Source organism: Theropithecus gelada, chromosome 11 (assembly GCF_003255815.1).
Source record: "Theropithecus gelada isolate Dixy chromosome 11, Tgel_1.0, whole genome shotgun sequence".
NCBI classification, from domain to species: domain Eukaryota; kingdom Metazoa; phylum Chordata; class Mammalia; order Primates; family Cercopithecidae; genus Theropithecus; species Theropithecus gelada.
The window spans coordinates 92,214,979-92,242,892 of record NC_037679.1 but is presented as its reverse complement, the minus strand read 5'-3'; the positions used below and the strand labels follow the sequence as shown (position 1 = coordinate 92,242,892).

The following is a 27,914-nucleotide window of genomic DNA, read 5'->3' as shown; positions in this document are numbered from 1 at the left end:
CAAGACCATCCTGGCTAACACTGTGAAACCCTGTCTCTACTAAAAATACAAAAAAATTAGCCAGGCTTGGTGGCGGCGCCTGTAGTCCCAGCTACTCGGGAGGCTGAGGCAGGAGAATGGCGGGAACCCAGGAGGCAGAGCTTGCAGTGAGCAGAGATCCGGCCACTGCACTCCAGCCTGAGCAACAGAGCGAGACTCCATCTCAAAAATAATTAAAAAAAAGATTAATTTCGGGAGGACTGCCATCTTAACAATACTGAGTTTTCCCATCCTTGACCAAGGTATATTTCTCCATTTCTTTTGTGTTATTTATTGTTATAATATGTTCCTTAACTTCTTCCAGCAATGTTTTATACTTTTCACTGTGCAGGTCTTTCATGTTTCATTAAATTTACCTAAGTATTTCACATTTTTTCTATCATTGTAAATGGAATTCTATTTCTAATTTTATTTCCTAATTGGTCACTGTTAGTCAAAGCTGCATCATTTTATAAATCCCCAACCATTTCACAGACCCTGGTCAAGGCGAAACATTCTACAGGGCCCTGGGCCATGAGAAACATTCTATCTAACCACCTGACTACAGAAACACCTTTATCAAATCCTGCCGGGCAGCAAGCCATACCACCCAGACCCCTTCCACCCGAACCTATAATTACCCTAGCCTGAAAGCAGCAGTGGGCTCCGACACTAAGCTGGTCTCCTCTCTGCAGGTTTCTTTTTTTTTTTTTTTTTTTTTTTTTTTTGAGACGGAGTCTCGCTCTGTCACCCAGGCTGGACTGCAGTGGCCGGATCTCAGCTCACTGCAAGCTCCGCCTCCCGGGTTCACGCCATTCTCCGGCCTCAGCCTCCCGAGTAGCTGGGACTACAGGCGCCCGCCACCTCACCCGGCTAGTTTTTTGTATTTCTTAATAGAGACGGGGTTTCACCGTGTTAGCCAGGATGGTCTCGATCTCCTGACCTCGTGATCCGCCCATCTCGGCCTCCCAAAGTGCTGGGATTACAGGCTTGAGCCACCGCGCCCGGCCCTCTCTGCAGGTTTCTGCTGGCAATAAACCTGTGTTTCTGTTGAGCCACTAACTCTCTCTTTAACCTTCACCTTTCCTTCAAAACCTAAGTTTTTTCTATCATTATAAATGGAACTGTATTTCCAATTTCATTTCCTCATTGGTCACTGCTAGTATATAGAAATAAAATTGATTTTTGTAACCTCATATCCTATGACCTTGCTAAATTCCTTTATTAAGGTTCTAGTGGCTTTTTTGTTTTTGTTTTTTTAAACGGAAAAAGAAGTCTCACTCTGTCACCCAGGCTAGAGTGCAGTGGTGTGATCTCAGCTCACTGCAATCTCCGCCTCCGTGGTTCAAGCGATTCTCCTGTCTCAGCCTCCCAAGTAGCTGGGATTACAGACGTGCATCACCACACCCAGCTAATTTTTGTATTTTTAGCAGAGATGGGGTTTCACCATGTTGGCCAGGCTGGTCTCAAACACCCAACCTCAGGTGATCCACCCGCCTCAGCCTCCCAAAGTGCTGGGATTATGGGCGTGAGCCACCGTGCCCAGCCTCTAGTTACACATATGAGCCCTCACACCCCTTTTTTGGAGACAGGGTCTCACCCTGTTGCCCAGGCTGGAGTGCTATGCTGTGATCATAACTCACTGCAACCTCAAACTCTGGTCTCAAGTGATCCTCCTGCCTCAGAGCCTTTTAAGTAGCTAGGACTATAGGTATGCACCACCACACCTAATTTTTAAACTTTCTGTAGAGACAGGGTCTCGCTATGTTGCCCAGGCTGGTCTTGAACTCAATCAATCCTCCTCCCTCAGCCTCCCAAGTTGCTGGGATTATAAGCATGAGCCAACACACCGGACCTTGGTATGAGCTTTTGAAGAAAAAAGAAATTCCATCACTGAGGAGATTATTTTCCTAATTTTAAAAGTAAGATATATTATTTCAGGAGGCTTTGGAAAGAACTGAAAAGTGTAAAAATAGAAAAGGAAACACCAATTTTCCCTATAGACTACTATTAATATTTTGACAAATTTCCTTAGTTTCGGGCAACATTCACTTTTTACAATACATTTATTTTGACATATTTGAGCTTATTCCATATTAACAAGTATTTATCATGCTTTTGTTGTAACACACAATAGCATTTTTCCTGTTACCAAACTTTCTGTGTACATATTTTAATGCCTGCATAATATTCTATTACACAGTTATGCCACAGATATTATGCTAGTGTACATTTTTTCATTTTGCGAATGATGCAGTCATAAATATTTCAGTGATCCTCATACATATTTCTGTCTTCATTACAAGTTAGATCCTTAAAGTGTTCACAATAGTAATATTATTAATAGCACCTAAGTGCCAGGCACTCTTTTATGTGATTCATACATATCATCTCAATCCACATGACAACACTTTGAGGTAGATACTAGTAGTATCCTCATTATACAGTTGAGGAAATTGAGCCACAGGTTATTAGAAATGTTGAAAGTCCCAGTTAAGTGACTATTCTGCCTTAATGAAAACCATTTCTGATAGGCATGTTATACGTTGGCACGATATGTACACAGTGAGAAGAGCAGCAGGAAACATGGAACCCAGGACCTAGTTCTGAGTCTGACTTAACTGAAAATGTGAGACCTGGGCCAACTCACTTGATCTCAATGACAAGTATGAGCTAGAGGCTGTCATGTTCCTTGTAGTTCTCAAGTCTCCTGATTCTAACCATCATTTCTAGGTTTTTCCTCAGAGAGAGATCAAGATCTCTGGTTGGCTTCAGCAATACTTCATCTATCATTCAACAATCAATCATTAAGCATCTAATATTTCTGCTAGAAAATGCAGAATCATGGTCAGTCCCTATACACAACAGATTGATTTATAGAATGAAACAGAAAACTAAAACACATCCTCTTCCTGAATCTTTTGTGGGTTACTAACTTACCAGAGAATCTGAAGACTGGGATCCTCTCCCTAGAATGGAAAACCTTTGTGCAAACAGAATAAATGTGTATACAACATTACAAGTAGTTTATTGATCCTCAGGAATGAAACCTACATCAACTATTTGTCAGTGATTTTCCCAGGTTGTTGAGTTCTGATTTAGGCAAAAGGGAAAAACCATGTATGACTGTAAGGGAAGTGAGAACTCAGTAAATTCTTATAAGCACACAAGCAGATTTCAATTAAATAACAGACATTAGGGTGGGGCAATAATATTAATAATCACAGCCAGTAACTACAGAGAACATAATATATTTCAGGCACTATTCTAAGCTGTTTCTGTTTACTCATTTAATACTCACCATAATCCTACTAGGTAAGTACTATTATTATCACTAATTTACAGAGGAGGGTATCAATAAGTTTGGCACAGAGAAGCTAAGCAGCATGTTCAAGATCACCCAGCTAGTGGGGTTTCAACCTGGGTAGTCTAGCTCAAGTCTATGCTCTTAAACACTAATCTTTCTTTATAAAGATAAAAGACTACCTTGAGACGGAGGGCATCTTTAGGCCGTGCTCTGTTTATCACACGAGGACACTTGCTCTAAATATTGTTTAAATACTTGTTCCCACTAAAATTGGGACCCCTCCCTGGTATGTCCAAATGCCCAGTGTTCCCCTAAGTCCTAACATCCAGAGAATTACTGTGTTTTTAAATTATCAGGAGCTTTTGCTACGCTAAAAAGAGTGGAAAAAGTGGAACTCTGTGACCCAAAACAATTTAGAATAGGAAAGCTCATTAACAGGTGGTACTCAAAAGCTTCTTTGATGGTAGAATACAGAAACTAGATATCCTCTTACAATAATTAAGTTTCTTTAATTATTACAGCAACGTTAAACAGACTATAAAACTCAAAGTCCCATTATCTAACAAATCAATTCTGTTCAATTATCTATATACTTTCAATTCTTGCCCACATGCAAATATACTTTAAAATGGGTTAGTACTGGTAGTGGAGATGTGTTGTTTTTAATTGTATTACATTATAAGCATTTTCCTTGCTGTTAACCAAAATACGGTTTCTACCAGACACAGAAAACATACCAAACACTACTAAATGTCCCAGAAGAGAGACAAAGTCAAGTAAACAATGACATATTGACTGAAATATTATTTTCCATCTTTTGTTGCATTAACTGTATCATTTCTTAATTCTCAGCAACAACTCTCCCTACAGTAGCATACTCGTTTCTTTTCAAATGAAGGGGTTCTTGCTCAACAACTCACCTATTTGATAATTCCTTCTCAGATTCTAGCATTTAAGACTTGGTCAAGAATGCTCCCAGGCCAATTACTTCTGTAGGAATTCATAAAAAGAAGAAAATCTGATGGATTTGTGTACTGAAATAAAATCTGTGGTTTCTTTCCCTTCCAGGACCAATTCTCTAATGTGCAAAATGATAGTAACAAGACTGAAAGCATTTCCACATAGATTCAATTTGTACAGCATATATCCAGGAGTTCTCCAATGCAAAATAAAGTTATTGCTCTTTGTGAAAAATTCCCGTATTTATTAGTAAGCATTTTCCCTCATATGATTTGCCTGGTATCCAATAAGGTTAGAGGTATTAACAAGCACTGTCCCACACTGATTGCATGTTAAGAACTGCTCTCCAGTGTGAGCTATTTGATGAACTATAAATGGAGAGTTCTGGCTGAAGATAATGCCACACTGATTACATTTATAAGTCTCTTCTCCAATATGAATTCTCTGATGCTTAATGAGGTCATTCTTCCGGATGAAGGCCTTCCCACACTGACAGCATTCATATGGTTTCTCTCCAGTGTGTATCCTCTGATGCACAATAAGGGCAGAACTCTGGCTGAAAGATTTTCCACAATCATGACACTCATATGGTTTCTCTCCAGTGTGGGTTCTTTGATGTGAATAAAGGTGAGAGCTTCGACTAAAACATTTTCCACAATCCTTACACTCAAAAGGTTTTAGTCCAGTGTGAATTCTATGATGCACAACAAGGTGAGATCGCTGGCTATAAGACTTTCCACATTCATTGCATTCATAGGGTCTCACTCTAACATGGGTTCTCTGATGCAGAATGAGATGTGTGCTCTGTCTGAAAGATTTCCCACATTCAGGACATTCATAGGGTTTCTCTCCAGTATGTGTCCTCTGGTGTCTAATAAGCCTAGAGCTATGAACAAAAGATTTCCCACACTGATTACATGTGTACAGTTTGTCTCCTGTATGAGTTCTCTGATGGGTAACAAGGTGAGAGAACCAGCTGAAAGATTTACCACATTCTTTACATTCATAGGGTTCCTCACCAGTATGGGTCTTTTGATGTCCAATGAGGTGAGAACTCCGGCTGAAAGATTTTCCACATTCTTTACACTCATAGGGTTTTTCTCCAGTATGAATAAGCTGATGCCTAGTAAGATTAGAGCGCCAGCTGAAGAATTTTCCACACTCCTTACATTCGTAGGGTTTCTCTCTATGTATGCCCTTTGATATACCAAGAGATGAATCATGAGTAAGAGAGTTATCATTATCAGGGCATTTGTAGGATTTATCACCTGTGTGAGTTCTTGCAAACTGAATAAGGTGAATGTTTTGACAGAAGGCTTGACCACATTCATTACTGTTACTTGCACAGCTTTCCTGATGACCATTAAGAACTAAATCATGTTTTAAACTTTTAGTATGTGAGTCACGTTTATGGAAATACTCTCTCAGTACCAGCTGAGCAGGAAGAAGACAGTTTCCCCCATATTTACCACTTTCAGAGACTCTCTTCTGAGTAAGTACTTTTTTTTGGGTGAATGCCACTTGCCTCAAATGTCTCTCTTGGTTTTCCTGATACTTGTCTAACTGGTCTTTACATTTCCAGACTTCTTCTAATGACAAATACCAGAGATCATTCCTTGCCATTCCTTCCATTTTAATGTCACAGGATTGCTTATCTTTAAAAATGCTCCTGCTGGAAACTGATGATTTGATTTCAAATGCAGTCTCTGAATCTGAAAGAAATGAAAATCTTCATGTAACTAAAGACAGTATTAAAGTGAGAATGGTAGGAAGTATATGGAGACAAAGTATGCAAGATGTACACAGTTGCTTTCAAATATGGCTTTATAACTTTGATAGAGAATGAGAAAAGGAAGAATGGAGCAGTAAACAGTAAATGCATTGGGGTATACAGTACTCAAAAGGGGCAAAAGGAGTAAGGAGAAGCCACAGGACTCAGGATATCAATGGTGAGGGTAGAAATAAGGGAAATTACATAAAAAGGACTGCACTTCCATTTCCTAATCCAGATGTTAACAATGCAAGTTCCTCACCTGTCTACTTGTTGTCAGGACTTTCCCCTGATACACATTCTTCACATTACTATCAATTTAGTATTCTTTTTTTTTTGAGACACAGTTTCGCTCTTGTTGTCCGGGCTGGAGTGCAATGGCGTGATCTTGGCTCAATGCAACCTCCGCCTCCCAGGTTCAAATGATTCTCCTGCCTCAGCCTCCCAAGTAGCTGGGATTACAGGTGCCTGCCACCATGCCTGGCTAATTTTTTATCTTTTTAGTAGAGACAGGGTTTCACCATATTGGCCAGGCTGGTCTTGAACTCCTGACTTCGGGTGATCCACCCACCTTGGCCTCCCAAAGTGCTGGGATTATAGGCGTGAGCCACTGCATCCAGCCCCATTTAGTATTCTTAAACCATGAATACAGACATACATCAGGCAATGCTTTTTATCCAAATCACAGAAGCACTACAGAATAACACCCAGATGACGGACACAACAGACCTGTCAGAGCAGCTGCATGACAAGGTGGAAGAGTAACTGCACAAAAGTTACCAAGATACAAGTTCTAATCTAAGTTTTATACTATTACTAGTGGTGAATTTAGACAAGTTGCTAAACTTTTAAGAATTCATTTTGCTTATCTGTAATTTAAGGATGACAGTATCTGCTATTTCAGATTATCATATTATATAAAGCATGAGCCTATTACAGTCTCTGGCACATTTATGGTCAAAGCAGTAAGATTTACAAGAATCATTATCATTCTTCTCATTTTCCGTTTTGATTTCTTTGTTCTGAAACATAAGGACTTAACAACCAATAGGACTACTACCACAAGATATGAACTTAGAATCTGAGGCCAGACCCATACTCTCTTAGAATTTCTGCCATCTGCTACCTGTGTATATTACTGCAAATTATTTCCCTTGAATAAGAGCTTTATCTGTTTCTCAGTGTCTTTCAGGTAAAATGTATAATCCCAAACCTAAAAAATACACTGATAATACCACTTCATCTTACATGAATGGGGTGACATTAATAATACCACTTCAGGCCGGGCGCGGTGGCTCAAGCCTGTAATCCCAGCACTTTGGGAGGCCGAGACGGGCGGATCACGTGGTCGGGAGATCGAGACCATCCTGGCTAACACAGTGAAACCCCGTCTCTACTAAAAAAAAATACAAAAAACTAGCCGGGCGAGGTGGCGGGTGCCTGTAGTCCCAGCTACTCGGGAGGCTGAGGCAGGAGAATGGCGTGAAGCCGGGAGGCGGAGCTTGCAGTGAGCTGAGACCGGCCACTGCACTCCAGCCTGGGCGACAGAGCTAGACTCCGTCTCAATGAAAAATAATAATAATAATAATAATAATAATAATAATACCACTTCATCTTACATGATGGGGTGACATTCCACTCTTACCTAGTATTATGGGTTAAACTGTATCCCCCCCAAAAAGGTATGTTGAAGTTTTAATCCTCAGATTCTCAGAATACGACCATATTTGGAAATACAGTCTTTCCAGATGTAACAAGTTACGAGGTAGTACCAGAAATAGGATGGGCCCCTAATCCAATATGATGGTGGTCCTCATTAAAAGAGACACAGAGACACAGGGGAAGAGACCATGTGAATATGGAGACCAAGACTGGAATGATATATCCGCAAGCCAAGGAATGCCTGGGGCTAGCAGAACCTGGAAGAGATAAGGAAAGACACTCTCCTAGAAGCGTAACAGAGCCCCACTGACATCTTCATTTTAGACTTACAGCCTCCAGCTGTGACATGATACATTTTGGTTCTTTGCTACCGCAGCCCCAGGAAACTAATACACCTGGTAAACGATCCCTCTGCCAGGCCTGGTCCCTAAATGACTTCCTTATACAATCCCACCCCCACCAGTCCTCACTGTCACCTGGCACTTTGTTAGTTCCTAGTTTCCTTCCCATCCTGATGACTTTTAATAGGAAATACACCACCCTTTCCCCCTCTTTCCCCAATCCAGAACATCATAAAATCTTATGGAGAAGTTTTTCAAACTACAAATGCCAACTGGAAGATTTTAGGAAGAATATGTATAAGCGGGGTGCTGAGCACTAATGGAGGACAATTCTGAGTGAAGAGTTTGATCATAAGAATGAGGTGCTTTATTAATATCCTAAAATCTTCCACATATTATGTAATATAGCCATGCCAGTAAGTTATTGGGGAAGTTTACTGGACTCATTAATCAACTAATCATCTGATTTTTAAAAATTATCACACATTATATTTTTTGTTTTGATAATGAATTTCACAGCCTTGTAGATTCTGTAAAACTCCATGCATTTAAGCCCATGAAGAAGTCAGTTTTTTTTTTTTTTTTTTTTTTGAGGCGGAGTCTCTCTCTGTCGCCCAGGCTGGAGTGCAGTGGCGCGATCTCAGTTCACTGCAAGCTCCGCCTCCTGGGTTCATGCCATTCTCCTGCGTCTGCCTCCCGAGTAGCTGGCACTACAGGCGCCCGTCACTACGCCCAGCTAATTTTTTTTGTACATTTAGCAGAGACGGGGTTTCAGTGTTAGCCAGGATGGTCTCGATCTCCTGACCTCGTAATCCGCCCGCCTTTTCTCAATAAAAATATAAACTGCTGGATCCAGTTAATAATTGTTATTTTTGGATACTTGTCAATAGACATTCAGGAAAGCTTACTAGATGAACAAATAGAAAAGAAAGAAAGAAGGTAAGTAATAAAGAAAAAATAACAATATTTCCTCCCATGGTCCCAAGGCAGTTGAAAGACTTGCTTTGAGACAGCATTTTGATACAATCAGCTACAAAGCAAATATTAAAAAGTAAAAAAGAGCTTATGATAATATTTTAAAGTAGAGATTTAAACTAAGTGGAAGTTCAGAAGAGGAAGAGGCCAGTACTTAACGAGGAATCATAAAAGCCTTCATGGGAAAGAACCTGAGGCTAAATTACAGGACAAGTAAGACTTAGATTTAATTTACATCACACTCAAAGTCTGAGATGCAGGGAAATACCTAGAAATAGATTTTCAAAACATTAAATACAGAACTAGATAGAGGCTGGGCATGGTAGCTCACGCCTGTAATCCCAGCATTTGGAAAGCCGAGGTGGGCGGATCATTTGAGGTCAGGAGTTCGAGACCAGCCTGGCCAACATGGTGAAACCCCATCTCGACTAAAAACATAAAAACTAGCTGGGTATGGTGGTGCATGCCTGTAATCCCAGCTACTTGGGAGGCTGAGGCAGAAGAATCACTTGAACCTGGGAGGCGGAGGTTGCAGTGAGCTGAGATCACGCCACTGCACTCTAGTCTGGGAGACTGAGAGAAACTCCACCTCAAAAAAAAAATAAAAGGGCCGGGCGCGGTGGCTCAAGCCTGTAATCCCAGCACTTTGGGAGGCCGAGACGGGCGGATCACGAGGTCAGGAAATCGAGACCATCCTGGTTAACACGGTGAAACCCCGTCTCTACTAAAAAATACAAAAAACTAGCCGGGCGAGGTGGCGGGCGCCTGTAGTCCCAGCTACTCGGGAGGCTGAGGCAGGAGAATGGCGTAAACCCGGGAGGCGGAACTTGCAGTGAGCCGAGATCCAGCCACTGCACTCCAGCCTGGGCGATAGAGCGAGACTCCGTCTCAAAAAAAATAAAAAATAAAAATAAAAAATAAATAAATAAAAGATCTAAAGTACAGTAAGAAAAACTGGTGTTCCTGTGAGCAGCCATTCTGGAAAGGAAGGAGAGTTGAGGCAACAGGAATTATGAGCTTTCTGCAGCAGTTTTCTGACAGAAAACAAACTCTCAGAAAAGGTGGTAAGAAGCCGGGCGCGGTGGCTCAAGCCTGTAATCCCAGCACTTTGGGAGGCCGAGGCGGGCGGATCACGAGGTCAGGAGATCGAGACCATCCTGGCTAACATGGTGAAACCCCGTCTCTACTAAAAATACAAAAAAAAAAACTAGCCGGGCGTGGTGGCGGGCGCCTGTAGTCCCAGCTACTCGGAGGCTGAGGCAGGAGAATGGCCTGAACCTGGGAGGCGGAGCTTGCAGTGAGCCGAGATCGCGCCACTGCACTCCAGCCTGGGTGACACAGCGTGAGACTCCGTCTCAAAAAAAAAAAAAAAAAAAAAAAAAAGGTGGTAAGAGTCCTACTCCAGAGCTTGCACAGATAACTGAGTTGTGGGAAGGGGTCACGTGAAAGAAAGAGAGGCAAACATGCAAGAAGTGATTCTATGACAAACAAGAGCACAAGAAGATAGGTTAGTGGTAATAACGGTAATAATCAGGAGAGCGACATGTGCAGCGCTGAAACCAAGCCCGTCAACAGACAGAGAAACCTCTACCTCTCAACGCAAATGGAATATAAAGATTGGCAGGTGGGGAAACAGGGGCCAGAGAAACTCAATCTTCCCATGAAGAAGGGCCTGTGAGGAGGGCCAGTTACCACTATCTCTAGAAGTGCTAGCATCTCACAGCTCATCTGGGCTACTGCCTATGACAACGCTTGTCTGGTCCTCACCAGGATGGGCCTCTTGGTGAATCCCTCTCTCCACCAGCCAGGGCTCTTCGCCCTTCTCCAACCGTAGGATCACATCTGGCTTAGTAAGCTGATAACCTGTTCACAGTGAAAGACAACGGGGTAAGAGTCAGGGGAGCTCTGGGGCAGGCACAAAGAAGCATCTCAGATTCAACCTGACCCCCCAACCCTCTGCAGGACTGGCAGGGACTCTAAAGTTGACAGAGGCAGGAAAACCTTTTTTATTTTATTTATTTACTTATTTTGAGACGGAGTCTCACTCTGTTGCCAGGCTGGAGTGCAGTGGTACAATCTTGGCTCACTGCAACCTCCGCTTCCCAGGTTCAAGTGATTCTCCTGCCTCAGCCTGCCAAGTAGCTGGGACTACAGGCGCGCGCGACCACGCCCACCTAATTTTTGTATTTTTAGTAGGGACGGGGTTTCACCATGTTGGTCAGGATGGTCTCAATCTCTTGACCTTGTGATCCACTCACCTCGGCCTCTCAAAATGCTGGGATTACAGGCGTGAGCCACGACGCCCAGCCGGAAAACTTTTTTTTTTTTTTTTTTTGAGACGGAGTCTCGCTCTGTCGCCCAGGCTGGAGTGCAGTGGCCGGATCTCAGCTCACTGCAAGCTCTACCTCCCAGGTTTACGCCATTCTCCTGCCTCAGCCTCCCGAGTAGCTGGGACTACAGGCGCCCGCCACCTCGCCCGGCTAGTTTTTTTGTATTTTTTAGTAGAGACGGGGTTTCACGGTGTTCACCAGGATGGTCTCGATCTCCTGACCTCGTGATCCGCCCATCTCGGCCTCCCAAAGTGCTGGGATTACAGGCTTGAGCCACCGCGCCCGGCCCGGAAAACTTTTTAAAGAGGCATTTTAAAAAATTCAATACATTAAAACAAGTTTTCCACAAAAGCTGGAGTAAAAAAACCCTGTTCTATGCCTCAAAGAAATGAGGTCTCTGAACGCCAAGCCCGTACTCTGATAAGATACATGCTTCAGGGTCTCGTACCTTTTGATCAAAGGAGAACCAAAATCTTCAAAAACAGAGCCAGTCTTACCCAAGGAAACCAAGTTCTTATAGTTCTCCAGCATCACATTTCTGTACACGATCTGCTGAGCAGTGTCCAGCAGCTTCCACTCCTCCCTGGTGAAGTCCACAAATACATCCTTGAAGGTCACCAGTGTCTACAACATCAAACACATTTGCATTGCACCAGATATGTATCTTTGCTATCCCCCTTTCCTGACTGCTAACAGGAAAAGAAATTAAGCTGACAGCACTGGGGCAGGTAAAGTGGATGGACCCCAATTTATTCAAGGAGTGAGTACTATTTATTCTGGTCAGGTCATAAAAGGAATGGCTATTAGGTACCTACTGTCTGAAAACAAGTTTTATATGATGCTTTAGGTTAAAAAAAACTGTCATAAGAATTTTTATTTAAATTAAATTTTAAACAGCTATGGCAGGGTGAATCATCTATTCTTCCAAAAAGTTAACCCACTTTTACACTATGTAAGAGAAAAAGCCTAATTCGAGTACACCTTAATGCTTAAGAGATTTACCACCCGAGCCGTATTTTATAACCTAAAATAATTATCCAAAACATTTTTCATGACCATTGGTAGGTACTAAAAAACAATGGAAGAGTTGGACGATTATATTTTAGCAGTAGCAAAACAATTAGACAAAGACACAGGAGATAGATGCAAGGCCCTTATCAGCCACATCAAAAATAAGTGTTGATTATATCTAGAGAAAAATCTATTTCAGTGACTGAGGGTCTCCCATCAAAGACTATAAAGGTCAGAGGACAGTGGAATAATGTTTGTTTGTTTTTAAATGCTGAAAGAACAGACAAACCAGAATTTCTACATCCAGTGAAAATATCTTTCAAAACTGATGCAAAATAAAGATATTCTCAAACGAACTAAAACTAACACAATTTGTTGGCAGAAGATCTGCTCTAGAAAATGTGCTGAAGGAAGTTCTTCAGGCAGAAGGGAAATGACACCAGAGAGAAACCTGAAATCTCAGAAAGGGAAGATAAGTAACAAAAACACTAGATATCTGGGTAAATATAATAGATTTGTTTTCTTCTCTTAAATGTTTCAAAAATATATAGAACAGCTGAAAGACCTGTAATATTTTCTGGTGCAGTTTCTCAATACACAAACAACTTTAACATAAAGGGAGGGACATAAAGGGACCTATACGTTGTAAGGCTTCTAGATTTTACTTGAAGTGGTAAAAATTAACTCTAAGTGGACTGTAAAAGATTAGGTATGTATATTCTCATTCCTACAGCAGCCATTAAAAAGTACAAAAATATAAAGCTAAAAAACCAAGACATTAAGTGAAATACTAAAATATATTCAAATAATCCAAATAAAGGCAGTAAATTAAAAAGTGGGAAAAGATATACAGAGAACATATAATAAAATAACACACTGAAATTCAATTGTATCAATAATAACATTAAACAAAAATGGTCTACACATAACAATTAAAAAACAGGTCGCCGGCCGGGCGCGGTGGCTCAAGCCTGTAATCCCAGCACTTTGGGAGGCCGAGACGGGCGGATCACGAGGTCAGGAGATCGAGACCATCCTGGCTAACACGATGAAACCCCGTCTCTACTAAAAGATACAAAAAACTAGCCGGGCGTGGTGGCGGGCGCCTGTAGTCCCAGCTACTCTGGAGGCTGAGGCAGGAGAATGGCATGAACCCGGGAGGCGGAGCTTGCAGTGAGCCGAGATCCGGCCACTGCACTCCAGCCTGGGCAACAGAGCGAGACTCCGTCTCAAAAAAAAAACAAAACAAAACAAAAAAAACAGGTCGCCAAAATGTATTAAGAAAAAAAAAAAAGCAACCGGGTGCGGTGGCTCACACTTGTAATCCCAGCACTCTGGAAGGCTGAGGCAGGTGGATCACTTGAGTTCAGGAGCTCAAGACAAGCCTAGCAATATGACAAAACCCTGTCTGTACAAAAAATACAAAAATTAGCCAGGCATGGTGGCATGTGCCTGTAGTTTCAGCTACTCGAGAGGCTAAGGTGAGAGGATCACTTGAACCCAGGAGGCAGAGGTTGCAGTGGGCTGTGATCACACCACTGTACTCTAGCTTGTGCAACAGAGTGAGAACCTGTCTCAAAAAAAGAAAAAGAAAAAAAAAAAAGGCAACAGCAAAAACCACAAGCCTTGAGCCCAGGAGTTTGAGACCAGTCTGGACAACACAGGGAGATCCTATGTCTACAAAAAATTTAAAAAGTAGCCAGATGCGGTGGCTCAAGCCTGTAGTCCCAGGTACTAGGGAGACAGGTGGGAGGATCACTTGAGTCCAGGAGTTTGAGCCAGACTGCAGTGAGCTGTGATAACACCACTGCACTCCAGCCTGGGCAACAATGAGACCCTGCCTCAAAACAAACAAACAAACAAAAAAACCACAAGCCTCGACTATCTGCTACCTAAAAAAAAACATTGGGCCGGGTGCTGTGGCTCACACCTGTAATCCCAGAACTTTGGGAGGCCAAGGCGGGCGGATCACCTAAGGTCATGGGTTCGAGACCAGCCTGACCAATGTGGAGAAACCCTGTCTCTACTAAAAATACAAAATTAGCTGGGTGTGGTGGCACATGCCTGTAATCCCAGCTACTCGGGAGGCTGAGGCAGGAGAATTGCTTGAACACAGGAGGTGGAGGTTGCAGTGAGGTGAGATACCGCCATTGCACTCCAGCCTGGGGAACGAGAGTGAAACTCTGTCTCAAAAAAAAAAAAAAAACAAAAAACAATATTGAATACAACCTAGAGAGGTTACAAGTAAAAGGACAGAAACAGATATATTATGGAAACACTAATCATACGAAAGTTAGAGTGGCTGCATTAATATCAGACAACATAGAATTAACAACAAAGAATATTAGCAGAGATAAAGAGGGATATTACATACTGATAAATGTGTCAATCTGCAAAAAAATTTCAAATCCTAAATAGACCAAAATGTAACACATAAATTTATAAAATTTCTATAAGAAAACATAGGAAAAAAACATTTGTCATTTTGAGTTCTTCAGAGGGTTCTTAGCAGTAATACCAACAGCATGATCCATAAAAGAACAAATTGATATGCCAGGCATGGTGGCTCACGCCTGTAATCCCAGCACTCTGGGAGGCCGAGGCAGGATGATCACCTAAGGTCAGGAGTTCAAGACTAGTCTGGCTAACATGGTGAAACACCATCTCTACCAAACATACAAAAATTAGCTGGGCATGGTGGTGCATGCAAGAAATCCCGGTTACTTGGGAGGCTGAGGCATGAGAATCGCTTGAACCCTGAAGGCAGAGGTTGCAGTGAGCTGAGATTGCGCCACTGCACTCCAGCCTAGGCGAGAGAATGAGACTCTGTCTCCAAAAAAAAAAAAAAGAACAAATTGAAAATTGACAAAGTGAGCACTTCACCAAAACTAAAATTGTTTTTTCTCTTCAAAAGACATTGCTAAGAGAAGGAAAAGACAAGCCAGAGACCAGGAAATAATATTTGCAAATCACATTATCTGACAAAGAACTTGTACGTGTAAGGTACAGAGAACCCTCAAAACTCAATAAGAGGCTGGGCACAGTGGTTCATGTCTGTAATCCCAGCACTTTGGGAGTCCGAGACAGGCTCAGGAATGCCTCGGGATGGCCCGAGTTCAGGAGTTCGAGACCAGCCTGGGCAACACAGTGAAACCCCGTCTCTACTAAAATACAAAAAAAAAAAGAAAAAAATTAGCCAGGTGTGGTGGCGTGCACCTGCAGTCCCAGCTACTCAGCAGGCTGAGGCAGAAGAACTGCTCGAACCCGAGAGGCAGAGGTTGCAGTGAGCTGAGATCGTGCCACTGTACTCTACTCCAGCCTGGGCTACACAGCAAGACTCCATCTCAAAAAAAAAAAACAACAACAACAACTCAGTAAGAAAACAGACTAGTTTGAAAACTGAGCAAAAGACTAAAATAAACATTTCACCAAAGAAGAATATAGGTAGTTGATAATAAATAAGCACATGAGCCGGGCGCGGTGGCTCAAGCCTCTAATCCCAGCACTTTGGGAGGCCGAGGCGGGCGGATCACGAGGTCAGATCGAGACCATCCTGGCTAACACAGTGAAACCCCGTCTCTACTAAAAAATACAAAAAAAACTAGCCGGGCGAAGGTGGCGGGCGCCTATAGTCCCAGCTACTCGGGAAGCTGAGGCAGGAGAATGGCGTGAACCCGGGAGGCGGAGTTTGCAGTGAGCTGAGATCCGGCCACTGCACTCCAGTCTGGGCGACAGAGCAAGACTCCCTCTCAAAAAAAAAAAAAAAAAAAAAAAAAAAAAAAAAAAAAAAAAAAAAAAAGCACATGATGCTTAGTGTCATTACTTATTAGGAAAATGAAAGTTAAAACGACAGTGAGATACTGTAAAGACACTTATTAGAAAGGGTAAACTTTTAAAGTGTGTGATACCAAGTGCTGGTGAGGATGCAGAATAACTGCCACTCTCACACATCACTGTGAAAATGCGAAAATGCGGCCGGGCGCGGTGGCTCAAGCCTGTAATCCCAGCACTTTGGGAGGCCGAGACGGGTGGATCACAAGGTCAGGAGATCGAGACCATCCTGGCAAACACGGTGAAACCCCGTCTCTACTAAAAAATACAAAAAACTAGCCGGGCGAGGTGGCGGGCGCCTGTAATCCCAGCTACTACTCGGAGGCTGAGGCAGGAGAATGGTGTAAACCCGGGAGGCAGAGCTTGCAGTGAGCTGAGATCTGGCCACAGCACTCCAGCCTGGGCGACAGAGTGAGACTCCGTCTCAAAAAAAAAAAAAAAAAAAAAAAGAAAATGCGAAAATGCTACAACCACTTTGGAAAATTTGCATATTTTTCATAAAGTTAAATGTATACTCTCGGCACACACCTATCATTCTCTTGGCTAAATACCTGAGTGTGAAAATTTATGTCCACACAAAAACCTGTATGCAAATGCATAAACCTGAGAAAGGGCTTTATCTAAAACTGGCAGAAACTGGAAGAAACTCAAATGTCCCTTAACACGAAATGCATAAACAAAGCGTCGTACAGCCACACAATGCAAATCTACTCAGCAATAAAAAGGAATATCCTACTGACTCATGCAGCAACAGATGAACCTCCGATACATTATGCTTTATGAAAGGAGCTAGAGGCTACGTGCTATGTGATCCCATTTATATGACATTCTGGAAAAGGTAAAAATCAACAGATCAGTGGTCAAGGGGCTGGAGGGGGAGGAAGCACGGACTATATACAAAGGGGTTGCACATAGGGAATTCTAGGATCATGGGTTTGCCCTGTAACTTGGTGGGTTTTTTTGTTGTTTGTTTTGTTTTTTTTGAGATGGAGTTTCACTCTTTCACCCCGGCTGGAGTGCAATGGTGTAATCTTGGCTCATTACAACCTCCGTTCCCCGGGTTCAAGCGATTCTGCTGCCTCAGCCTCCCAGGTAGCTGGGTTTATAGGTGCTGGCCACCACACCCAGCTAATTTTTGTATTTTTAGTAGAGACGGGGTTCCACCATGTTGGCCAGGCTGGTCTCGAACTCCTGACCTCGGGTGATCCACCCTCCGCCTGAGCCTCCCGAAGTGTTGGGATTACAGGCATGAGCCACTGCGCCCGGCCTGCTCTGTATCTTGAATGAAGTGGTAGCTACACAACTATATACGCTTGTCAAAAATCACAGAACTGTAAATCCAAAGGGGAAAATGTTACTGTGTGTAAATTGAAACATAAATAAAAATATTTAAAATGGAATGTTCTATGAGATCTGTATGCTGGATATCTTCTCTCCTTCCCTCCAGGTTTCCTCTCCACCCTACTCTGTTCCCAGGGAGGGTGAGCTGTGTGGATTATACCAAAGATTTCTCTTGCCCTCTGCCTTTCTGATTTATTTCACCAATGGAGATCACCAGTTGGATATGGCAAGCTGCCCCAGTGCAGTGGTGGTGACGTGATGGAGGTACATTCCCTTGACAGATGGGAACAGCCTCTGTGAACCACAAGTCTGGTTTCCAGAACCTGTCCCTGTTCTCATCCCTTCAGGCATAATGGTGATGACACTCTGCTCCCACCTCATTCTCATATTCCTGAAGTTAAGTGTGCCTGCTACTTTCCGCTAGTCCTTGACTCATTCATTGCTGTTCATGGTTTCAAAGAAGCCTGCCCAGTTTTAACTTAAGTGGCTATCTGATTTCTGGTCTGGTGGTTTTAGCATTCCCATAAGAAATACACTGCACTTTTATTGTAAACACAGAGACAAAGCATGTCATGGTGACACTACTAAAAGGAAATGTGCATGAGATGTCAGTTAATAACCGGATTTGAAATCAGGCGAATCCGTGGTCAAATCTGTACATCTTAAATTTTTTTTTTTTTTTGGCGGGGAGCAGCGCAGGGGACAGAGTTTTGCTCTAACGTCTGGGCTGGAGTGCAGTGGCATGATTTCGGCTCACTGCAACCTCCACCTCCCGGGTTCAAGCAATTCTCCTGCCTCAGCCTCCTGAGTAGCTGGGACTACGCCACCACACGCCTGGCTTATTTTTGTATTTTTTAGTAAAGACGGGGTTTTACCATGTTGGCCATGCTGGTCTCAAACTCCTGACTTCAGGTGATCTGTGCACCTCGGCCTCCCAAAGTGCTGGGATTACAGGTATGAGCCACCTCACCTGGTCTGCACACTTTAAATTTTGGATTGGATGATGTTTGTTTATTTAATCTCACCACGAGTCAGTTCTCTTAGCTGTAAAATACCATCTGTCTCATAGTATTATACACACTAACACACAGTACAAGACAGTGTTAAAGAAGACAGAGATGAGAAGTGCCATCCGCTGCAGTCCAGCATATACAGACATAACAAGAAGGTATATAGACTAAGTATGCTTTCATTCCTCCTAATACTTTTGAAATCTTGTGTGCTTCTTGTTCTTTGCTGTAAGTAAGCATTATCCTGAATTGTGTTGTTTATTGTTTTTTAAATGCCTTTATTTCAATTGTAAATGAATAACTGTTTGGCCAGGCGGGGTAGCTCACACCTTTAATCCCAGAGCTTTGGGAGGCCAAGACAGGCGGATCACCTGAGTTCAGGAGAATGAGATTGGCTAACACAGTGAAACCCTGTCTACTAAAAATACAAAAAATTAGCCAGGCATGGTGGCACATGCCTGCAGTCCCAGCTACTTGGGAGGCTGAGGCAGGAGAATCACTTGAACCTGGGAGGTGGAGGTTGCAGTGAGCTGAGATCGCACCACTGGACTCCAGCCTGGGTGACAGAGCGAGACTCTGTCTCCAAAAAAAAAAAAAAAAAAAAAAAAAAGAATAACTGTTTGCAAATACCTGTTTTTGAATTTTTGATCAGCACAAATTGCTGATCTTTTTCTTGTATTAGCCTTAGCCTCCAGTCCATTTTAAATATAACACTTATCTCATTCCATTCTGTCATATTTTCTACTACTATTCTACTCTTTTTATTTTGTATATATTTGAAAATTTCTATAATAAAAGAAGAGAGGGAAAGACCAAAGCCCACAGTGATGTCTTCTTCCTGACTCACCTTTTAGTCAATAGAGCAGCATGTTACAGTTGAGTCATGTTCTCATTCCTGCAAAACCATCTTTCCCTATACTGTACACATTGGTTTTCATTTTAACTCGCAGAAGACTCTGGCTCAGCCTCCTTCACAAGCTCATCAGCTCAACCAGCCTCATCAGTTATCTCTTGGTATTTGTTTCAGTTCTTGTTGGCCTTGTTATCACTGTGTATCCTTCTGTAAGGAGTCTCATTAGCCCCATGCAAACATATCTGTGTTGCAGTCAGTGCCAAACAGGCCTAGAAGGCCCACACTGCCCATATTCCCCTCTTGGTTCTGTGTTTGGGCTGCACTAAACCGCTTTTACCTCTTCAAACAGGCCATGCTCTCTCAAAAGTCTGGGCCTTCACATACGCGGCTCTCTCATATTTCTCTGGACAATCACAAGTCATCCTTAATGTGTTGGCATAAATGTGATTTCAGGCCGGGCGCGGTGGCTCAAGCCTGTAATCCCAGCACTTTGGGAGGCCGAGACGGGCGGATCACGAGGTCAGGAGATCGAGACCATCCTGGCTAACACGGTGAAACCCCATCTCTACTAAAAAATACAAAAAACTAGCCGGGCGAGGTGGCGGGCGCCTGTAGTCCCAGCTACTCGGGAGGCTGAGGCAGGAGAATAGCGTAAACCCAGGAGGCGGAGCTTGCAGTGAACTGAGATCCGGCCACTGCACTCCAGCCCGGGCGACAGAGCGAGACTCCGTCTCCAAAAAAAAAAAATAAAAAAAAAAAAAAATAAAAAAATAAATGTGATTTCAGCAAGTTTTCTTCTGAACCTTTAAATTATTTAAATATCCTCATGTTAAATGCATATTGTCCGGAGCTGCACGCCCCGGCCATAGCGAATAATAATTGACGATTAAAAACGCCTGAGCTTTATTCATTTCCACCTTACACTTCCTCCCTATCTTTGCCTTTTCCCCTGTATTAATACCTCATAAAAGATGGCGCTCTTCCTGCTTCTTCTTCACCCATTTCTCCCGCGCCCGCGAAAATTGCTACCTGACAGCGCAGGCGCCACATGACGTTCGACCAGAGAAACCAATACCTATCTGGCCACACCCTCCGCGATGAGATCATTTTCGCCTTGGCCCAACCCCTTCCCCTCCAAGTGTATATAAGGCACTGCATTACCGCCATTAAAAGAGAGACTTGATCAGAGCACTGTCTTGTCTCCATTTCTCGTATCTCTTGTTCCCCAAATTCCCACCCCCTCTTCCAGGGCCTGCAGTGACGATCCCGCGGGCCGGGATAGCATATGCCAAACACCTGCCCAGAGCACTCCAATGTGGGGCTGAGCCCTCCAGACAGGCCAGGGAACCTCGGCTCCAGTCTCACCTTCCTTCCCCAGATTACCTGTCAAGGTCTGCATGAAGGACCCTCCAGAGGAAGAAGCTGAATAGGCACCACAACCAGTCTCTCAGCCTGGATGTCCCCAGGCCACACTGCTCACTGAGGTTCTGTTCTCCTCAGAGTTCTTTGCACCTTGTTTGCAGTTATCCTTTGATAACTATGTAACTTGTCCCTGAGTTCCTCCAAATGGGTTCCCCACGGAGGACTTAACACAGTAAGCACCACACCCAGGACAGTCAGGCCTGAGAGAAACCACAGAGAGACATCAACATTCCCAGTTCTCTCTTCTTTTTGGGAAGAAGTCTGATGTCACCTCACTTGATTCCCACCAATGTTACTGGTTTTTTTTTTTTTTTTTTTTTTTTTTGAGACGGAGTCTCGCTCTGTCTCCCGGGCTGGAGTGCAGTGGCTGGATCTCAGCTCACTGCAAGCTCCGCCTCCCGGGTTTACGCCATTCTCCTGCCTCAGCCTCCCGAGTAGCTGGGACTACAGGCGCCCACCACCTCGCCCGGCTAGTTTTTTGTATTTTTTTAGTAGAGACGGAGTTTCACCGGGTTAGCCAGGATGGTCTCGATCTCCTGACTTCGTGATCCACCCGTCTCGGCCTCCCAAAGTGCTGGGATTACAGGCTTGAGCCACCGCGCCCGGCCCAATGTTACTGTTAAACTTGCGTTGTGTTTCTTTTGTATTAAAAGGAAATAAAACTACAACTACAAATAAAGTAAACAAAAACCTAATCCTAGTCTGCTGGAGAAGAAGATATAATTTCTGAAGTTCTCTGGCAAAGGGACTAAAACAAAAAGGAATTCCCAGTTGGAAACTGGGGAGAAAGCACAGCTTACCTGGGACCAGGCAGTTAGTGACTGAGCATGCATTTCCTCCTTGTTCTTGATGATACTTCCTTGAGTGATAGCAGAGTGCTAGGAAGACAAAGCTAGGAAAAAGAAAGAAACATAAGTTAAGTTTGCTATGACTGGGAGGCTCCCTAAATTGACAGCCTAAACTTCCTCATACCAGCTGGGTATGACACAAACACCCACTATACAGAGGAACATCAGAGACATTCTATAAGCAAATCTACAGTGCCCAAAGCTCCCTAAGATTAGGAAGAGAAGAGCTACATAAATTGCATTTTTACCCCTTAATCTCTGGAGTTCCACACCACATTTGAAGATTTAAAACTGAATGATCCTACTTACCATTACAAATTTTTTTTTGAGGGGAAAAAAACCAAACCTGACCTAATCTAACAGTCTCACTTTACAGATTAAAAAAACAAGGTTGTCTCCAGCTGGTCACAGAACAGAACTCAGAGATTGAAGCCCAAGAAAAACGTGATGGACCATTACCAGCTTGAAGATGGAAGGTGCAGTGTGAGGAACATGGCAATCTCCAGCAGCAAAGAGCAGCACCAGCTGAAAGCCAGCTAGGAAGCAGGGACCTCAGTCCTGCAGCCACAAGGAACTGAATTCCACCAAGAAGAGTGAGCTTGAAAGTGAGTTTTTCCCCACAGCCTCCAGATGAGAACTCAAGTCTAGGTGACAGACCCTGATTTCAGCCTTTGGACACCCTGAGCAGAGAACCCAGCCATGCTGTGCTTGCACCGCTTCTGACCAACAGAGCTGATAATAAGGAAGTGCTGTTTGAAGCTGCCAAGTTTGTGGTAATATGCTACACAGCAACAGAAAACTAATATAGCCAATTACATTTTAAAAACAATTTAAATATTAAGGAAAAATATTGTATATTTACCTATGTAGTTACCATTTGCCAGTGCTGTTTACTTGTGTGTGTAGATCCAGATTTCCATTTGGTTTCATTTCCTTTCTCTCTGAAGCACATTCTTTAACGTTTCTTGTAACAAGGGTCTCCTGGTGATAAATTCTTTCAGCCTTTTTATAGCTAACAATGTCTTTTTTGTGCCTTTTTTTTTTTTTTTTTTTTAACAGCCATATGGTACAATTCAACCATTTAAACTGTGTATTCAGTGGGTTTTGGTATATTATATAATTCTTAAAATTGTAGTAACATATATATATATGTATTTTTTTGCCATTTTAACTGTTTTTAGGTATCCAATTCAGTGTCATTAATTACATTCACAGTGTGGTGCAACCATCACCACTATGTAATTCCAAAACTTTTCCATCACTCCAGAAACTCTGGTATCCACTGATAACTCCATATTCTCCCCTATTCCTCTGGAAGCCCCTAATCTACGTTCTGTCTCTACGAATTTGCCTACTCTACTTAGGTCACATAAGTGGAATTATACAATATTTGCCCTTTTGAGTCTGGCTTATTTCACTGAGTATACATTTTTCAAGGTTCATCTATGTTTTAACATGTATCAGAACCTCAGTCTTTTTTAATAACCAAATATTCCACTGGTTAGAGACTACATTTTGTTACCCACTCATCTGTTGATGAACACTTGCATTGTTTCCATCTTTTGGTTATTATGAATAATACTGCCATGAACACTGGCATACAAGTATCTGTTTGAGTTCCTACATTCAATTCCTTTGGGTATACACCTAGGACTGAAACAGCTGGGTCATATGGTTTTATGTTTAACTTTTTGAGGAATCACCAAACTGTTTTCTATAGTGGCTGCATCATTTTTACATTCACACCAGGAATATATATGCATATTCTAATTTCTCTACATCCTTGCCAAATACTTGTTATTCTATTTTTTTAAATTACAGCCATCGTAGTTGGGATGAAGTGACATCTCACTGTAGCTTTTACAGTTCCCTAATGACTAATGATGTTGAGCATATTTTCATGTGCTTACTAGCCATTTGTATATCTTCTTTACAGAAATGTCAAGTCCTTTGCCCACATTTACAATTGGGTTGTGTGTATTGTTGAGTTGTAGGCGTTCTTTGTATATTCTAGATATTAAACCCTTATCAGAGACATGATTTGCAAATAGTTTCTCCCACTGTTTTTGAGATGGAGTCTCACTCTTTCACCCAGGCTGGAGTACAGTGGCATGCTCTTGGTTCACTGCAACCTCCACCTCTCAGGTTCAAGTAATTCTTGTGCCTCAGCCTGTAGCTGGGATTACAGGCATGCAAAGCTAATTTTTTGTATTTTTTAGTAGAGACGGGGGTTCACCATGTTGGCCAAGCTGGTCTCGAACTCCTGACTTTAGGTGATTCGCCTGCCTCGGCCTCCCAAAGTGCTGGGATTACAGGCGTGAGCCACCGCACCTGGCCTGTTTCTCCCACTCTATAGGTTGAGTTACCTTTGTTGTTGAAAGACGTTTTTTCCTGAACGTGTAATTCTATTTAATAGGTAGACAGTTGTTTTTTTCTTTCAGTACTTTATAGATACAGTTCCATTCTTCTTAGACGTCTTATTTCTGGTAAGAAATCCAACGTAATCCCTTATTCCTCTGTATATAGCATGTATTTTCCTTCTGGCTACTTTTGAGATTTTCTCTTTTATTGATTTGAGTAACCTGATTATTATTTTCCTTGGTATACTTTTCATGTTTCTGGTGTTTAGGGTTTCTTGAGCTTCTTGAATTTGCGGGTTTATAGTTTCATTAAGTTTTGACATTTCCAGTCATTATTTCTTCATATATTTCTCCATCTCTCCTTTACTCTCTTCTTCAGGGACTCCAATTACTCATACAGTAGGCTACCTGATGCTATCTACAGCTTACTCAAGTTCTTTTCATTTTTTTTCTGGTTTCTTTTTTCTCTCTGCATTTCATTTTGGATAGTTTTACATTGCTATGCCTTTAAGTTCACCCAACTTTTCTTCTAGAAATGTAATCTGCTGTTAACCTGGTGTATTTTCATTTCAGACAATATGGGTTTTCTCCCTAGAATCTCAATTTTTTTTAATACTTTCTATTGCTGTATTTACGTTCTTAGCAATATGAAATACATTTATAACTATGTTTTACTGTCCTCTGCTAATAGTAAGATCTATGTTAAGTCTGGATGAGTTTCAAATCATTATTATCGTCCTCACTATGGGCCATGTTTTCATCTCTTTGCATGCTTGGTGAATTTGATTGGATGCCAGATACTGTGAATGTTATCGTACTGGATGCTGGGTATTTTTGTATTACTATAAATTTCCTTAAGCTTTCTTTTAGGATGCAGTTAGATTACCTGGAAACAGTTTGATCTTTTTGGGTCTTTCTTTTACAATTTGCTAGATAGATTTAGCAGTGCCTAGTATAGGGCTAATTATCCCCCACACTGAAGCAAGACCTTCTTGACAGATACTGATCGGGTAGACACGACCTATCCAATGCTCCAGGAATTGGAAGAGTTTTCCAGTCTGGCGGGTGGGAAGAGACGCTCTTCTCAGCCCTATGTGAACAACAGATACTGTTCCCAATAATCCTTTAGAGGACTCATTCCCTGGCTCAAGTAGTTTCCTCACATGTATGTACTGATCTGTATTCTGCTGAATACTTGAGGGAGAACCTTTGCAGATCTCCAGAATTCTCCTGCTGTAAGACGCTCTCTTACAGAAGCCATATTGCTTTTACTTTTTTTTTTTTTTCTTGAGACGGAGTCTCGCTCTGTGGCCCAGGCTGGAGTGCAGTGGCCGGATCTCAGCTCACTGCAAGCTCCGCCTCCTGGGTCCACGCCATTCTCCTGCCTCAGCCTCCTGAGTAGCTGGGACTACAGGCGCCCGCCACCTCGCCTGGCTAGTTTTTTGTATTTTTTAGTAGAGACGGGGTTTCACCGTGTTCGCCAGGATGGTCTCGATCTCCTGACCTCGTGATCCACCCGTTTCGGCCTCCCAAAGTGCTGGGATTACAGGCTTGAGCCACCGCGCCCAGCCCATATTGCTTTTACTTATGTGAGAGTGCATAAAATTGAAAAAGAAACCCTTAAATCTTCAGAAGACAGAGCAAACAATATACAGGAACAAAGTACAAAAGAAATGCAAATGTAAACATATAGGAAATAGTCAAATTTAGTAGTCAAAAAAATGGAAATCTAAAAAATCTAAATTTAAAATAAATTTACAATGCAAGGGTTTTTTTTGTTTTTTTTTGTTTTTTTTTTTTTTTTTTGAGACGGAGTCTCGCTCTGTCGCCCAGGCTGGAGCGCAGTGGCCGGATCTCAGCTCACTGCAAGCTCCACCTCCGCTGGGACTACAGGCGCCCGCCACCTCGCCCAGCTAGTTTTTTGTATTTTTTAGTAGAGACGGGGTTTCACCGTGTTAGCCAGGATGGTCTCGATCTCCTGACCTCATGATCCGCCCGTCTCGGCCTCCCAAAGTGCTGGGATTACAGGCTTGAGCCACCGCGCCCGGCCTAAAATGCAATGTTTTATAAACTTCTGCTTCCGGCCGAGATGGAACACGAGAGAACAGAATTAACCTCTTGACCCAACAGCAAAACAGACAAAATACATTAAACAGTGGTTTTCAAGACCAAGAGGGATAAAATAGTATTGACCTCATAGGGTTACTGTGGGAATTAAATAAGTTAGTATTTGTAAAACATAGAATGGTGCCTGACATGTGGTAAGATTTAAAAAAAAAAAAAAAAAAAAAGATGTCTAGTGACCCAGTAACACAAGTGTCTTTCTTTTCTTTTTTTCAAAGTCGAGGCCTCATTCTTGTCACCCAGGCCGGAGTGTGGTGGCATGATCATAGCTTACCACAGCCTCAAACTCTTGGGCTCAAGTGATCCTCCCTCCTCAGCCTCCCAAGTACACAGAACTACAGGTGTGAGCCACTGCACCTGGCTTTTTTTTTTTTTTTTTTTTTTGAGACAGTGTCCTTACTCTGTCATCCAAGCTGGAATACAGTGGCACAAACACAGCTCACTGCAGTCTTGACCTCCTGGGCTCAAGTGATCCTCCTGCCTCAGCCTCCTGAGTATCTGGGAACACAGGCACATGCCATCACGCCCAGCTAATCTTTAAATTTTTATAGAGACAGGATCTCACTATGTTGCCCAGGCTGCTTTCAAAGTCTTGGGCTCAAGCAATCCTCCTGCCTTGGCCTCCCAAAGTGCTGGGATTACAGGTGTGAGTCACCATGCCCAGCCTGGCTAATTAAAAAAATTTCTTTTGCAGAGATAGGGGTCTCATTATGTTGCCCAGGTTAGTCTAGAACTCCTAGCCTCAACTAGTCCTCGTGCCTTGGCCTCCTAAACTGCTGGGCCTCTCAAAGAGCTCAAAGTACAGATGTAAGCCACTGTGCCCAACCAGCAAGTGTCTTTCTAGAGTTTCTTTTTAACATCCAATCAGTCACCACAATCTGTAAATTCTCCCTTTTAAGTGTCTTCCATCCATCTCTTCCAACTCCTACTGCCATGGCCCTGTTTCAGGCCCTCATAATTCTTGACCTAGAAACCTCCTACTTGACTTGTTTGCCTTTGGTCTCTCACAACATCACCTCTGTAAAACACAGAAGTTTCACTCCCTGTTTAAAATTCCCTTTTGGTCTCCCAGTACATATAGAAAAATGCACTAAGTCCTTGGCATGGCTTTAGGATCCTCTGTGATTGTGGCTTTTCTACCTCCCTAAGCCCTAAATGTTTCATCAAACTACCATACATTTCCCTATAACCATGCTGAACCACTTGAGTTGCCTGAACATCTTTATCTATGCTATTCCTATGCCAGATCCGTTCTTCCTTTTCTTGTCTCTTGGTAGAACCTTATCTATGTTGCAAGATCAAACATTATCCCTTCTTATGTCATTACCTAATTTCTCCAAGGAGTTTTAGCGTTTCTTACTCTTTGCTCCTACAGCCACCAAAAGCAGCAGCAACAATGACTGAATTACAGTAGAGCAAGAGAGATCCACAATTAGCTGACCAAAGGGTCATGTCCTTATGAAGAGAGGTCTCTGACATCAGCTACAGGTCTCTGTCCTTACCCTGTTTTTAATCCTTTCACCAGCAATATAAGTAAAGATCAGTTACAAGCCGGGCGCGGTGGCTCAAGCCTGTAATCCCAGCACTTTGAGAGGCCGAGGCGGGCGGATCACGAGGTCAGGAGATCGAGACCATCCTGGCGAACACGGTGAAACCCCGTCTCTACTAAAAAATACAAAAAAACTAGCCGGGCGAGGTGGCGGGCGCCTGTAGTCCCAGCTACTCCGGAGGCTGAGGCAGGAGAATGGCG

General features: G+C 42.7%; 1 protein-coding gene across 4 annotated transcripts in view; it reads right to left on the bottom strand.

Moving 5' to 3' along the window:
• LOC112634329 (zinc finger protein 10) overlaps positions 1-27,914 on the bottom strand; it is an 81,837-nt gene that overhangs the window by 43,727 nt on the left and 10,196 nt on the right. The window contains exons 1-5 of one of the 4 annotated variants that reach the window (XM_025401607.1): positions 27,492-27,543; positions 21,633-21,724; positions 11,862-11,988; positions 10,802-10,897; positions 4,509-5,997 (exon numbers count right to left, since the gene is read on the bottom strand). In XM_025401607.1, the coding sequence (XP_025257392.1) occupies positions 4,532-5,997; positions 10,802-10,897; positions 11,862-11,988; positions 21,633-21,665 (1,722 nt within the window). In that variant the 5' untranslated portion in view covers positions 21,666-21,724; positions 27,492-27,543 and the 3' untranslated portion in view covers positions 4,509-4,531. Of the gene's footprint in view, positions 1-2,057; positions 5,998-10,801; positions 10,898-11,861; positions 11,989-21,632; positions 21,725-27,491; positions 27,544-27,914 lie in introns of those variants that run through there. The other 3 variants (XM_025401600.1, XM_025401604.1, XM_025401606.1) reach the window with 3 other exon arrangements.